This window comes from Astyanax mexicanus, chromosome 13, assembly GCF_023375975.1.
Source record: "Astyanax mexicanus isolate ESR-SI-001 chromosome 13, AstMex3_surface, whole genome shotgun sequence".
Classification (NCBI taxonomy): Eukaryota; Metazoa; Chordata; class Actinopteri; order Characiformes; family Acestrorhamphidae; genus Astyanax; species Astyanax mexicanus.
In genome coordinates, this window is record NC_064420.1 from 51,948,411 (window position 1) to 51,962,915 (window position 14,505).

At 39.3% G+C, this 14,505-nt stretch overlaps 1 protein-coding gene and 1 long non-coding RNA gene across 2 annotated transcripts; one reads left to right on the forward strand and one right to left on the reverse strand.

The window, feature by feature from the left end:
* Positions 1–309: 309 nt before the first annotated feature.
* LOC125806767 (uncharacterized) lies at positions 310–1,814 on the reverse strand. The gene is made up of 2 exons (XR_007441607.1): positions 1,303–1,814; positions 310–589 (listed from the first exon to the last, which is right to left on the reverse strand). It is a non-coding gene; the product is annotated as an uncharacterized LOC125806767 (long non-coding RNA).
* Positions 1,815–11,046: 9,232 nt separating this feature from the next.
* LOC125806743 (thyrotropin subunit beta) lies at positions 11,047–14,047 on the forward strand. Its single transcript, XM_049486361.1, has 2 exons — positions 11,047–11,208; positions 13,646–14,047. The coding sequence occupies exons 1-2, from the start codon at positions 11,047–11,049 to the stop codon at positions 13,883–13,885; spliced, it is 402 nt and encodes a 133-aa protein (XP_049342318.1). The 3' UTR covers positions 13,886–14,047.
* Positions 14,048–14,505: the final 458 nt, after the last annotated feature.

The window sequence follows — 14,505 nt, forward strand, 5'->3', positions numbered from 1 at the left end:
CAGCAACAAGCAAGAAAACATTTCAGTTCATTGACATTTTGTTTACTGAATCAATCTATTTGTATTGGGTGTCATGGAACTATTTTACATTTTAATTAACTTTAAAAATCAGGATATTTTGGGTAAACATAACATTTTGGTTGTGCTTCAAAAAATGCATAATTTCTGACAACTAGCTATATTGTTTAAACTGTATATTTAGAATATTGTATTTCCTGCAATGGTATGCCTAGTGAATACAGTCGTAACCAAATCATCTATGACTTTGTCTACAGATAAAACAAATACAAAGCACCTGGGACAAGAGGATTAAAATGTATTTCATTTATTATATTTATAAAACACTCAAATTTAAAAAATCTAAAAATACAAAAAACAAATGAAGCTCACATGGTAAGTTAAAGCTAAAATATTTAGACAGAATTTTGTACTGAGTCAAGGAAAATTGTGTGGAAAAAGTGGAACTCTTCTTTAGTTGAGCAGAAATGGTTAAGCCTAGGTTGGTCTGCAAGCTGTTTTATTTAATTCTCCAGCTCAATCACTTTTTGCTCCAGCTCCCTTATTCGTGCAGCTGCAGCGTCCACTTTGCCTGCGACAAAAGGGGGGAAAAAATACATTAGCTTAGTTTTATATTGACAGATAATCTGACAAAATTTAAGTCAAACTCTGAATTGACCTATATTGTACACCAATTACTAATTAGGTAAACTGGTATATTTTACTGTGCTATGTTTAGCTAACAAATACTGGTATTCTTTGGTATAATACATAAACCATACTTGTGCTTGGAAAGTTTTTAAACAACAAATGATATCTCGGACACAAGTCAGTAATTCAGGTAAACATGCCAAATTGACCCTTTATTTAGGTAAATATTGAATATTTAGCCTTTATTTAGGCAAGTTAGACTTCAAATAAGTATTTCAATTTTAAACTTTATTCAGGTACGAATTGTAGGTGTAGACTTTATTCAGGTAAGTATTGCATATTAAGACTTTATTTAAATAAGTATAGCATATTTAGACTTTATTCAGGTATTAATTGTAAGTTTAAACTTTATTCAAGTAAATATTGCATATTAAGACTTTATCCAAATAATTATATCTTATTAAGACTTTATTCAGTTATGAATTGTAAGTTTATACTGTTATTCAGTATATATTGTATCTCCAATGTTATTTTGGTAGGTATCCTGTCTTGAGACTATTACTCAGGTAATTATTAATTATTCAAATGGATATTTAGGTAGCTGGCTTGTGTATTTATTGTGTAAATGGATATAAGAGTTGTAAAATTACTCACCAGGAGACGGTGGACGGCAGTAATCGTGCTTGGCTCGGTTAGCATAGCTTCAGGTCCTCCTCGTCTCTCTGTCCCATGGCAGCTTCAGTGTTCAAACCGAGACGAGTACTTGCCCTCTCGTAGGGTGTCAGGCGGTTTTCATATCGACTCCCAAAATTATTCCAGGCGAATCGTGGTGAAACTGATTCCTGGCTCTGTTCCCTCCCGCTTTGACATATAGCTCATCCGGCCTGAAGTGCTGGCTACACGCATATGTACTGCCGCGCAGAACCGTAAATGTGGCATTTTCCTCTCTCCTAATTGCTCTTATCTATTTACCGCGTAAACGTGTGACATTTGGAAAGTCGTGGAAACTCAGGTTTGGTTGTTTGCGTTTGCTATTTGAGCAGAAAGGCTCGCTGCAGTAGCATTTCCTATGCTGCTCCATTTCGTCTATACGTTCTACACGCGTTGTTTACCCTGCTATTTTTTACTTCCGCATTCCAAACCCGGAAATGTGAAAAGGGCCCATTGCTAGAGTAATACCAGGTGGTTACTATGGGGTTACTAGGCTGTAGTTATATAGTGTTTACATTGACTGCTACAGTAATATCGGGTGGTTGCTATGGGGTTGCTATTCAGTGTGCATGATGATTACTATAACAAGGCCGAGTGGTTGCTAAGAGGTTGTTTAGTGGTAGATATTCAGTTTTTACAGTGATTGCTATAGTATTATTGGGTGGTTGCTATGTTGTTGCATGGCAGGTGCTGTTTGCTGTTTATAGTGATTGCAATATTAGTACCAGGGGGTTGCTATGGGGTTGCGAGGAGATTGCTATGCAGTATAAAGTGGTTACTAGAGTTGCACAAAGCTCCAAAGACCCATCCCTGCCTGAGGCTCTCAACACGTTCTACGCCCGCTTTGAGAACCCTGACACACCCCCCAGCACCAGACTCCCACACTCACCAGGAGAGGAGCCCCTCAGCGTGACACCAGCAGAAGTAAGGAGGACGCTGAGGAGGATTAACCCCCGGAAAGCTGCCGGCCCGGACAACATCCCCGGACAGGTGCTAAAAGACCGCGCAGACCAGCTCTCGGACGTCCTGGCCGACATTTTCAACGCGTCCCTCATCCAGGCAGCTGTCCCCACTTGCCTGAAGACCGCCACCATCATCCCGGTCCCCAAGAGCTCCACAGTGACAGGTCTGAATGACTACCGGCCAGTAGCCCTCACTCCGATAGTCACAAAGTGCTTTGAACGACTGGTTCAGACCCACATCAAAGCCACCATCAACATCACTGTGGATCCACACCAGTATGCATACAGGAAGAACCGATCCACAGAGGATGCCATTTCCTCCGTGGTCCACACTGCCCTCACCCACCTGGAGCAGAAGGATTCCTACGTCCGTATGCTCTTTGTGGACTTCACATCTGCTTTCAACACCATGATTCCTCAGACACTGATAACCAAACTCTCCTCACTTGGACTGAGCTCTTCGCTGTGCAACTGGGTCCTAGACTTCCTGACCAACAGGCCGCAGTCTGTGAGGATTCACAACATCTCCTCCCCCTCCATAATCCTCAGCACTGGCTCCCCTCAGGGCTGTGTGCTGAGCCCCCTCCTGTTCACACTGCTCACATATGACTGCTCACCTCTCCATCCAGGCTGTCATATTGTGAAGTTTGTGGAAGACACGGCAGTGGTTGGATGCATCACGAACAGAGATGAGTCCAGCTACAGGCAGGAGGTGGAACACCTGGAGGATTGGTGCAGAGAAAACAACCTCTGCATCAATGTAAAAAAGACAAAGGAGATGATTGTGGACTTCAGAAGAGGCAAGCATGCCCACCTCCCCCTGCACATTGGAGGATCTGCGGTGGAAGTGGTTGACAGCTACAGGTACTTAGGGGTGCACCTGAGCAGCAACCTCACCTGGAGCAACAACACTTCCACTGTGGTCAGGAAGCACATCAGCGGCTCTACTTCCTCAGGAGGCTGAGACGAGCTGGACTCGGGAGCGTAGTCCTCACCTCCTTCTACAGATGTGTGGTGGAGAGCGTCGTGTGCTCCAGCATCAACGTGTGGCATGGAAGCTGCTCTGCTGCAGACAGGAAAGCTCTGCAGAGGGTGGTGAAGGCTGCACAGAGGATTGTTGGAGTCAGCTTCCCCAGCACCACAGACATTTACACCTCCAGGTGCAGGAAAAGGGCCACCTGCATCAGGAAGGATCCCACCCACCCAGCACACGCACTTTTTGTCCCACTCCCCTCAGGCCGGAGGCTGCGGAGCATCAAGTGCAAAACAACAAGACTCAGAAACAGCTTCATTCCGGAAGCTGTAAGACTCTTAAACTCCACTTAACAACACACTGCACTGACACCAAGGACAAATTACTGTTTACTGTTTACCAACATGGTCACTTTACTTGCACTGAGACACTTTATCTCCACTGCTCTAATTCACATTATCATGCTGCTATAGCACACTTGCACTCTGGACTTCATGTTGCTGAACCTTCTACTCTCTATTTATTTATTTTTATTCTTTGGGATATTTATCTATCTATTTTGTATATTCTATTTCTTTTATTGTATTCTTTTTTATCTATATTTCTATTAATAACAGCTCTTTGGGTGTAAAACTGGATCGTGAGATCACAATTTCGTTCCACCTCATGTACCACATGTGATGCGAATGACAATAAAAATCTCCTTGAATCCTTGAATCCTTGAATACCAGGTGGTTTCTATGGGGTTGCTGGGAGATTGCTATGCAGTTTAAAAGTGGTTGCTAGAGTAATAACAGGTGGTTTCTATGGGGTTGCTAGGAGATTGCTATGCAGTTTAAAGTGGTTACTAGAGTAATAACAGGTGGTTTCTATGGGAGATTGCTATGCAGTTTAAAATGATAACTAGAGTAATAACAGGTGGTTGATATGATACAGTTAGGTGGTTGCTATGGGGTTGCTGGGAGATTGCTATGCAGTTTAAAGTGGTTACTAGAGTAATAACAGGTGGTTGCTATGATACAGTCAGGTGGTTGCTATGGGGTTGCTATGAGATGGTGCTGATAGTTTTTTGTCATGTTTGTTTATCTGCTCTGTCCAGAGAGTCCTGATCTATTGGCATCACTTCTATAATAGAACTACAGGAACTGGACTACATGTGTGATGGTGTATATTTTATAAGTGTGTTTGCACACCTGTGTCAGCAGCAGTGTGTGGCGTGTATAGAGTAATGTAGCGTTATTTATAAGGTGTGATAAATTGTTGGACGCTCTGTGGAGGTTCTGGCCGGGTGGTGTTGGGGCTGAGCCGTGGTTTCGGGGCCGGTGGAGATCCGGGTCGTATAAAAAGCTCCGGGTCGGATTTCTCCTGCCCTAGTTTCCCTAAATCACCTCTCAGAATCAGGTTTCCTGTCCGGTCTGACCTGCTGCCTCCCGGTCCTGCTGCCGGACCTCTTGATGATCCAGATTACATAACACCACTCCACTACCCAGGTTTTTAATAACCCAACGGCCTCGGACCCAGATTAATTACAGAGCAGTACAGGTACAACAGATTACGGTGCTGGTGATTCTGTATCTACTGTAACTGTAGATTAATTACAGAGCAGTATGGGTACAACAGATTACAGTGCTGGTGATTCTGTATCTACTGTAACTGTAGATTAATTACAGAGCAGTACGGGTACAACAGATTACGGTGCTGGTGATTCTGTATCTACTGTAACTGTAGATTAATTACAGAGCAGTACGGGTACAACAGATTACAGTGCTGGTGATTCTGTATCTACTGTAACTGTAGATTAATTACAGAGCAGTACGGGTACAACAGATTACGGTGCTGGTGATTCTGTATCTACTGTAACTGTAGATTAATTACAGAGCAGTACGGGTACAACAGATTACAGTGCTGGTGATTCTGTATCTACTGTAACTGTAGATTAATTACAGAGCAGTATGGGTACAACAGATTACAGTGCTGGTGATTCTGTATCTACTGTAACTGTAGATTAATTACAGAGCAGTATGGGTACAACAGATTACGGTGCTGGTGATTCTGTATCTACTGTAACTGTAGATTAATTAAAGAGCAGTACGGGTACAACAGATTACAGTGCTGGTGATTCTGTATCTACTGTAACTGTAGATTAATTACAGAGCAGTACGGGTACAACAGATTACGGTGCTGGTGATTCTGTATCTACTGTAACTGTAGATTAATTACAGAGCAGTACGGGTACAACAGATTACGGTGCTGGTGATTCTGTATCTACTGTAACTGTAGATTAATTACAGAGCAGTACGGGTACAACAGATTACAGTGCTGGTGATTCTGTATCTACTGTAACTGTAGATTAATTACAGAGCAGTATGGGTAATCTTTCTCTGTTCAAATGCGAGTACTGTAGCCTGCTGCTATCCCTTAGCACTAGCACTACTGGAGCTTGTTAAAACATGCTACGTGGGACAAACCGCTAACTAATATCACTGTTGGGCGGGATTTACTAGTGCTAACTGTGGCTGTGGCGGCTAATGCTAATGCTGCTGCACCCAGCCTTAGTGTAAATCTGGAAATCTAAGCTTACTGTAAATAAACGAAAGAGTTTTACTCGCCCAAATAAACAGTTTTTATGAGAGAAAGCTGTGTAGATTAACATCCAGCACTCGTTTAACTTTCAAATAAAAGTTTTGTTTACTTAACTCTACTCTAATCGAACCCCCAGCACACTCCAGCAGTGAGACCTGCTTGATTAGAAGGGAAACATAGCAACACCCCTGTTCCTTACTAGTGTCACATAATGCACCTTATAATTCTTTGTGCTTTATAGTGCGAAAAATATGGTACGTTATATCATTAGTAGAGTAGTAGTGCATTATTGGGACACAGCCACAGTTTTCTTTAGGGACTACTTTTTGCCGATTTACACCCCGCCTACTGCATATACTGTATGTTTACTGATATGCAGCATCACGCAGTATGATGTATTTATAATTATTCTAATTATTTGGTGGAATAACCCTGGTTGGTTTTTAATCACAGTTTTATTTCATGCATCTTGGCATCATGTTCTCCTCCTCCACCAGTCTTACACACTGCTTTTGGATAACTTTATGCTGCTTTACTCCTGGTGTAAAAATTCAAGCAGTTCAGTTTGGTGGTTTGATGGCTTGTGATCATCCATCTTCCTCTTGATTATATTCCAGAGGTTTATAATTTGGTAAAATCAAAGAAAATCATCATTTTAAGTGCTCTTATTTTTTCCCCAGAGCTGTATATATATTTAATGCATTTATTTGAAGTGCATTAATTTTTTTTACTTTCTAATCTAATGTTTTCATTTCCTTTTATACTTTTGTACTCCTGAGTTAAGCGGGTTGAGTGCCTAGAGTTGCGTCCTCCGTACTCTCTTCACTGGATACAACCCTGGCAATAATCCTGTGTTTAGTATTAAGCCCAGTGTTTATTAAGTCATCAACACATCAACTGCTCCCAATCCTCAATTCTTTGTTTCAGATTTTCAATCTTCTCATTTATCTCTCTAATCTATCTCTTCGCTTGATTGCAGTCCTCAAGTTTTCTTACTGTTTCTCTCCTTTAATAATCTGGAATCTAAAGTCGAATGATCTCTTCCAGTTCTAATTTTAGTTCTGATGGTTTTATGATGTATTTATACTGATTCAGAATAATATCTGTGTGTGTGAGGAGGATAAAGTGTGTTTATGGTTATGGGTATCGAGGCGGTGTTGTGGAAACTTCTTTCAGCTGCACGTCTCTGGGGGGTATTAGGTGGGATTAAGGCGGGGTTTTCTGCAGGTGAATAAAACACACGTGAAGCTGATTTTCCAACTGTGATAAACGCTAATCATCCCAACTTCCTACTGAACTGACCACAACACACACACACACACACACCAATACACACACACACTCTCTAATACCAAACACTGCGTTTACACACGTGATCGTCTTTTATACTTTTTGTATTTTTATCTATAAATCACTTTCTGTCCATTTACAGCTTTTATCTCTTTTCTGATCTCATTTAATAGCAGTAATTATCAGACTCCTCCAGTGGCTGGATCACCTGTCAGCTACCTGGAAAAATCTTTTAGCCAAAGAGAGAATTCACTACAGGAAACTCTGTGACTGTTTTAAGTTTATCCTTTCTCTTATTATTTTAATTACCATTGTTCTTACTTTTTATTTATTTGTATTAATTTATTCATTATTTATTTTGATTCTTATGCTCTTATTTTACTATTGTTATCACTCATCATTTTATTTCATCATTTACTTTTACTAAAATGTCTTTACTTTAGTTTAAATTGTATATATTTTTTTACTTTTTATGTGTACATATTGTATGGTAATTTATTTAGATTTTTCTTTTTTATTCATATATACACCTCTGTAAAACATGAAGAGAGCACTTCAGTTTCTGAATCAGTTTCTCTGATTTTGCTATTTATAGGTTTATGTTTGAGTAAAATGAACATTGTTGTTTTATTCTATAAACTACAGACAACATTTCTCCCAAATTACAAATAAAAATATTCTCATTTAGAGCATTTATTTACAGAAAATGAGAAATGACTGAAATAACAAAAAAAAGATGCAGAGATTTCAGACCTCAAATAATGCAAAGAAAACAAGTTCATATTTATAAAGTTTTAAGAGTTCAGAAATAAAACAATATTTGGTGGAATAATCCTGGTTTTTATTCAGTTTTTTTTCATGCATCTTGGCATCATGTTCTCCTCCACCAGTCTTACACACTGCTTTTGGATAACTTTATGCTGCTTTACTCCTGGTGTAAAAATTCAAGCAGTTCAGTTTGGTGGTTTGATGGTTTGTGATCATCCATCTTCCTCTTGATTATACTCCAGAGGTTTTTAATTGGGTAAAATCAAAGAAACTCATCATTTTTTAGAGCTCTCTTATTTTTCCGAAGCTGTATATATACTTAATGTATTTATTTGAAGTGTACATTTTTTCTATTTCTAATTTCTTATCTAATGTTTTCATTTCCTTTTATAGAGTAAATGCTTGGCTGTGTTGTAAAGGTACTCCTGAGTTAAGCGTGTTGAGCCTCTGCACGCTCTTCACTGCATAAAACCCTGGCAATAATCCTGTGTTTAGGATTAAGCCCAGTGTTTATTAAGTCATCAACACATCAACTGCTCCCAATCCTCAATTCTTTGTTTTTCAGACTTTCAATCTTCTCATCTATCTCTCTAATCTATCTCTTTGCTTTTTTATTGCAGTCCTTAGGTTTCCTTACTGTTTCTCCACTTTACTAATCTCCTCAGATATAAAGTTGAGTGATTTCTTTGAGATTTCTTAATCTCTTCTAGTTCTTCTGATAGTTTTTTGATTGATGTCGCCATCTCTTTCCAAAAAATTAGTTAGTCTGGGTAGACTTGATAGTTGGTTTCTCTGGTTTGAATCAGGCGATGAGTTTGTTTATTTGTATTGAGTTTCCCCCCTCGGTTTGGTTTGTTTTCACACAGGCACAAAAACTAAACGCTCGAAAGTGCTCCATCAACAAACCATGCGAATGCGTTCTTTGAAGCATCACCACAAGAAACCATACTCAAACCTGACCATCATCAGAACCCAATCAGAACCTTCGGAAGATTCGACTGTAAGGAAAGACAGTAAAATTCTGTCTGTCTCAGTCCGGGTTTTGCATTGACGACGCCACTGAGAACACAGCAGATGGTGGCCGTTTGATGGAAAACAACCATCCTGCATCTCTCAGTCCAACTCTGGGTAAAATCCAAGGCTTCAAGTGTGTGTCGAGGCATGTCTATAAGTTGATGAGCGTAATTTAAGAACGTTCGTTTCTTAGGCGTTCGACTGGAACACTGTTTCTGTTGAGTCTTGGTGTGAAGAACCTCTGTAGGGTTTGATTTGCTGGTTCTAAACCCAACTAAACTTTTTTCAGCAGCTTCAACCTTTCTTTAAGGGCGTTTCGGTCCCAAATGAACTCTAAAGTGGTTCACTTGTGCTGAGAAGGTGATCCGGTCTCGATCCAACCCGAATATTAAATAAAGTCTATTGAGCTAAATTGCTTAAAAGGTGAAGTTTATTCTATAAAACATACAGAACTGTGCAAAAGTTTTATGCACCAAAGCAAATTACACTAATCCATTTATCTCACCACATATGATTTAAACAGATGCAAATAAAGATTAATACAGTAAAACGTCAAAGTCAAAGTGGTTTTTATTGTCATTTCAGCTATATACAGAGTACACAGTGAAACGGAACAACGTTCCTCCAGGGACCATGGTGCACATAAACACAGTGTAGACAGAACAATAGTGCAACAGTACAAAAGTGCAGACAGACAATACAACACAATACAGACAAAGAATAATAAATAACAAGACAGTGTGCAAATTATGCAGTGTGCAAAAAAGACCAGTGAGGTAGTAATTACTCTATTACACAGTGTGCAATAGAGTCCAGTGAGGACGTAACAAATAATTCTCATTTTTAACTATAAGTATGTTTATATCCTGTGAGCCGAGCTGCAGAACAAAGTGTAGAGACTCCAGATTTCTCCTGGATGCTCCTCAGTCAGCATGTGTTTATTATTATGTTCAGTTCCGTCAGCAGCTCACCTGATTTACCACATTTACCAGTAATTTACCAAACCAGGTGTAGATTAATTGATGAGAACTAGAAATAACTCTATTAAACTCAGATTAAGAGGAGGAGAGATTAGGAGATGTTGTTTTAAGGAAAACCTAAAGCTTTTTGTAAAATTGCTGTTTGTATTTATTGTAATGCTGTAATGTGTTTTACTGAGATAATAAATAAACACTTACTGCACAGATAAGAAGCTTTTCCTTTACTGAAATTCACACAGGTGCCTAAAACTTTTGCACAGTACTGCATATACTAGATAACGCTAATTACCACAGCTATGAACTAATGCTGTATCTGCTGCTCCATGCTGTTTACACACTGAGTGAGTAGTACATGCAGCGTTCACTGCTCACAGCCGCACAACAAAAAACAGTGTTTAGATCGTAGCGGCATAGCGTTGCTATATTAGCTTTCTTGCTCCCACACGCGACAGCTCTGACCAATCAGAGGAGACTCTGATGTGCTCGAATGGTTTATTGGTGCGCATTTTGGTGCGTTTAGGTTTTTTACGCCTGTGTGAAAACAAACCAAACCAAACCAAACCGAACAGAGGGAGAAACTGAAGCTCATCAGCTGATCCCGACCATAGAAACCACAGGTTTCCACTACAGGTGTAAAAACGCTTTGAAAATTATTTTTAATTGGTTGGTCTTATCAAGTCGCCCCAGGGTTTGGCTCCACCCCTTCCTGCTACACACTTCTACACCTGGAAGGATCTGCAAGGTCCCGATGTGACGAGATCTGGGCTGATGACGAAGCCTTCACCAGAGACCTTTACTATAGATACTGTTTACGGACGAGCTTTTAAGATTTTGTCTACGTTTAAAGGAGTCTCCTGGTAGAAATTGATGGGGTTCCCGGTAATCCCCGGTAATCAATCTGCCCCGGTCTTAACGTCCACCACCTGCCCCACACTCCCCCCCCCCCCCACCATCACCCAACCAACACCACCACCCCCACCCGCCGCCTCGCCGTGGAGCGAGATAAGAAGAAGATGGAGATAAGGAAGTGCGGATTATTTACGCTATAAAAGCAACAGGAGGGAATTGGTCTCAGTCTGGTCTCGGTATCCCCTGAGTTCTGATTGGTCTGCCAGTAATGGGCGGTTCCATGGTTCTGCAGGTTCTGCTGGTCTCTTTAGCTGCTGGGGTTCTGCTGGGATGCTCCCTGAAGAACTTCACCCTCCATGTGGAGAAGCAGGAGTGCACCCACTGCCTCACCATCAACACCACCGTCTGCAGCGGCATGTGCTTCACACAGGTAAACCAACTCACCACTCAGATCACCACTGTTCACCTGTTATGTGCAAAAGCCCCAAACCCGACCCGTCCTAAACTCGGGCCGGGTTTGGGGCAAAAAAATCTAAACTATAGATTTTATAATCTATATCAGGGGTATTTAATTAAAATCAGTACAGTCCAGTTGAAAAAAAATGTCCAAGGTGTCTCTCTCTCTGTCTCTCAATTCAGTTCAATTAAAAGTGACAAATAGTGCTACATTTGTTTTGCCAAAGCCAAAGAGTTACACAGTTTTTACAGTAAAGTGAACTGATTCACAGATTAACAATTTCTAGAGTTTAGGAATAAAACATAATAGAACAGATTCTACTTGTTTAAACAATGCAAAATATATATTTTATATATAAAATTAATTTGTTCAGAAAGTGATTTATATTCTAAATCAGTGGTATTTAATTAGAAATCAGTACAGTCCAGTTGAAAAAAAAATATCAGTCAAAGGTCTCACTCTCACTCATACACACACACACCTGTACACACCTGTACACACCTGTACACACCTGTACACACCTGTACACACCTGTACACACCTGTACACACCTGTACTGTAAATCCTCACAACCCAATTTATCCTGCATTCTTTATTCCAGTGCCCTGCGTTGATTTTATCTCCCCTCAAAGATAAAAGTATATACTATTATTTTATTTGACACCACATATTTACATATAATTGCATTTTACATTTCTTACATTCATTCTTTTATTTACATTTATATTTCCACTATAAAAATTTGCTTCTGAAGAAAAATAAATGCGATTAATCGCAGTTAATCACAGAATTTAGTTGTGATTAATCAGCTTAATTTTTTTAATCGTTTGACACCACTTATATATACAGTATATAAAACATCTGACCCGTGAGGTTTGTTTATATTCCTCCCCCGTCTCTCTCTCTCAGGCTCTCTATCTCCTTATAAAGGTGTTTTTTTCCTGGCTGCGTCCTAATTCACTAGGTGGAACAGTGGTCTGCACAGATCTGATTGGCTGATGAGAGCGTTTGTTGATCTTACAGCACACGTGATTGGTCTGTGAGTTTATTACTGACCCTCAATAAAGGATGTAAAGTTAAACCGTAAAGACGAGAAAAGAAAAGTTCTGAATTAAATTCTTCTCAGTAGTTTATGGGTTTTGGTCCGGACCTATTAGAGACCCCTGTTCTAAAACATTGTTAATTATATTTGAGTCGAGTAATAAAAGTAATATTAAATGATGTTGTTGTTCTTGGTCTATTTGGGTTTACTGAGTGTGCAGTGTGTAGCTTTATTGTTGTGTTTTCTGTTTTGCTACAGGCTTCATGCATAAAAAATAATTTGTTCTGAAAGTGTTTTATATTCTTAGACATTGTTAATGATATTAGAGTAGTTGGAGAGATCGGTTCTTAATAAACATATATTTTGAATAATAGGTCTATGCTTCTTTAGTGTTGCAACGTTAATTAACATCATTCCGAACAGATTCTGAACAGCCCAATAAAAAAAAAAAGCTCAGTTTTAACGCTCTACTTACTAAAATAATGTGGGTTTAAATCGGGTTCAGGCTCACAAAGACTTTTATGGGGCGGGGCGGGCTCGGGCCGGGCCGGATATTTTGGGCCTGATCTAAGCTCTACAGCTCCTCTAGTCTCTCTAATGTGGAATTGTAACGTGACTTTGAAGCACTAAAAACTCCCATAATGCATCATGATTTATAGTAAACATCGCTGCTTACTAAAAGAGCTGTACGTGTCCCAGAATGCATTGCAAAACTCGCTACAATTCAACACACAGTCAATCAAATGGAGCAGACAGCGAGCCATCAGGGTTGCCAGATTGTTACCCTGAAAATCACAGGGTAAAGCGTGTCTAAAATCTGCAAAAATGCAGAAAAAACATGCAAAACAAAACAGCTGATGTTCAGCATATTAACAGTATTGCAGGATTTATTCCAACATGATCTTAAATAAAATACCTTAAATATCTTAAATATCACTAATTACAAAAAAAATACATTTACTATGATTTTATCTGCATGTTTGCATGATATATGTGTTTAGTGTATTGCATTATAAGACACACAAAACAAAGCAATTAAAAAAGACTCATATATAATAACTAACACAAACACTGCTTATTCACATTTCCATCAGCAGGACTCACTTTGTCTCAATCATTTGTAAAATTAGATTTTTATTTATTTATTTATTTATTTATTTATATATTTATTTATTTATATATTTTGACACTTTGTTATAATGAACTAGTCAACCAAGGTCATTTTAACTTTAAAACTGACTCTAAAATGTTATTTTAATGCTTTTATTTTAATTAATCTAAAAGTATTTTATGTTAATGACGGCTGCAACAATTAAACACAACTGTAAACACTTCTTTTTGTTTGTTTGTTTGTTTGTTTGTTTGCAGGACAGTAATCTGCAGGGCGTGGCCGGGAGAAAGTTCCGGGTTCAGAGAGGGTGTGTTTATCAGTCGGTGGCCTATCGCTCGGCTGAAGTGCCCGGATGCCCCGCCCACATCGACCCGCTGTATATCTACCCCGTGGCTCAGCGCTGCCGCTGCAGTAAATGCAACACCGTTACAAACGAATGCGTCCAGACGCCGCTGCAGCTGCACGACTCCTGCAGATCAAAGCAGCAGCTTCAGTAAAGATCAAAGACCAGTAGTGATCTCTGATCACTGAGTCACACCATCGGCTAAGATAGTAACCAGGAGATGCTAGGCTAATGTCGCTAACAAACACTGGAATTACACTAGAACTAATATGATGTTTTTGTAAACAGATTCCAATAAACTTTAAGTATGTGCAGCAAAAAACTGTCAGAAATCAAACTAAACAATTATACTAAGAAAAAAAATATTCAAGGACTGCAAAACTACAAACTCCTAAAACTAAAAAGAACAAAATTAGACAAAAATTTGAAAAAAATACATTGGAACTAAACTAAAACACCAAAACTGGACTAAAACTGAGCTAAAACTGTAAAAGTGGACCAAAGACAGTAAAACTGGACTACAATACTGAACTTGACTGATAGAGACTAAAAAGAGTAATACGAAACGAAAATATGAGAACTGCACAAAAACACCAGAACCGGACTAAAACATCTAGAACTGCACTAAAACATCTAGAACTGCACTAAAACATCTAGAACTGCACTAAAACATCTAGAACTGCACTACAATGTCTAGAACTGCACTACAATGTCTAGAACTGCACTAAAACATCTAGAACTGCACTACAATGTCTAGAACTGGCCTAAAACACC

Coding starts and splice junctions, on each gene's coding strand:
- LOC125806743 (XM_049486361.1), top strand. CDS start 11,047: ATGGGCGGTTCCATGGTTCTGCAGGTTCTGCTGGTCTCTTTAGCTGCT. Junction 11,209..13,645: donor GCGGCATGTGCTTCACACAG/GTAAACCAACTC, acceptor GTTTGTTTGCAG/GACAGTAATCTGCAGGGCGT.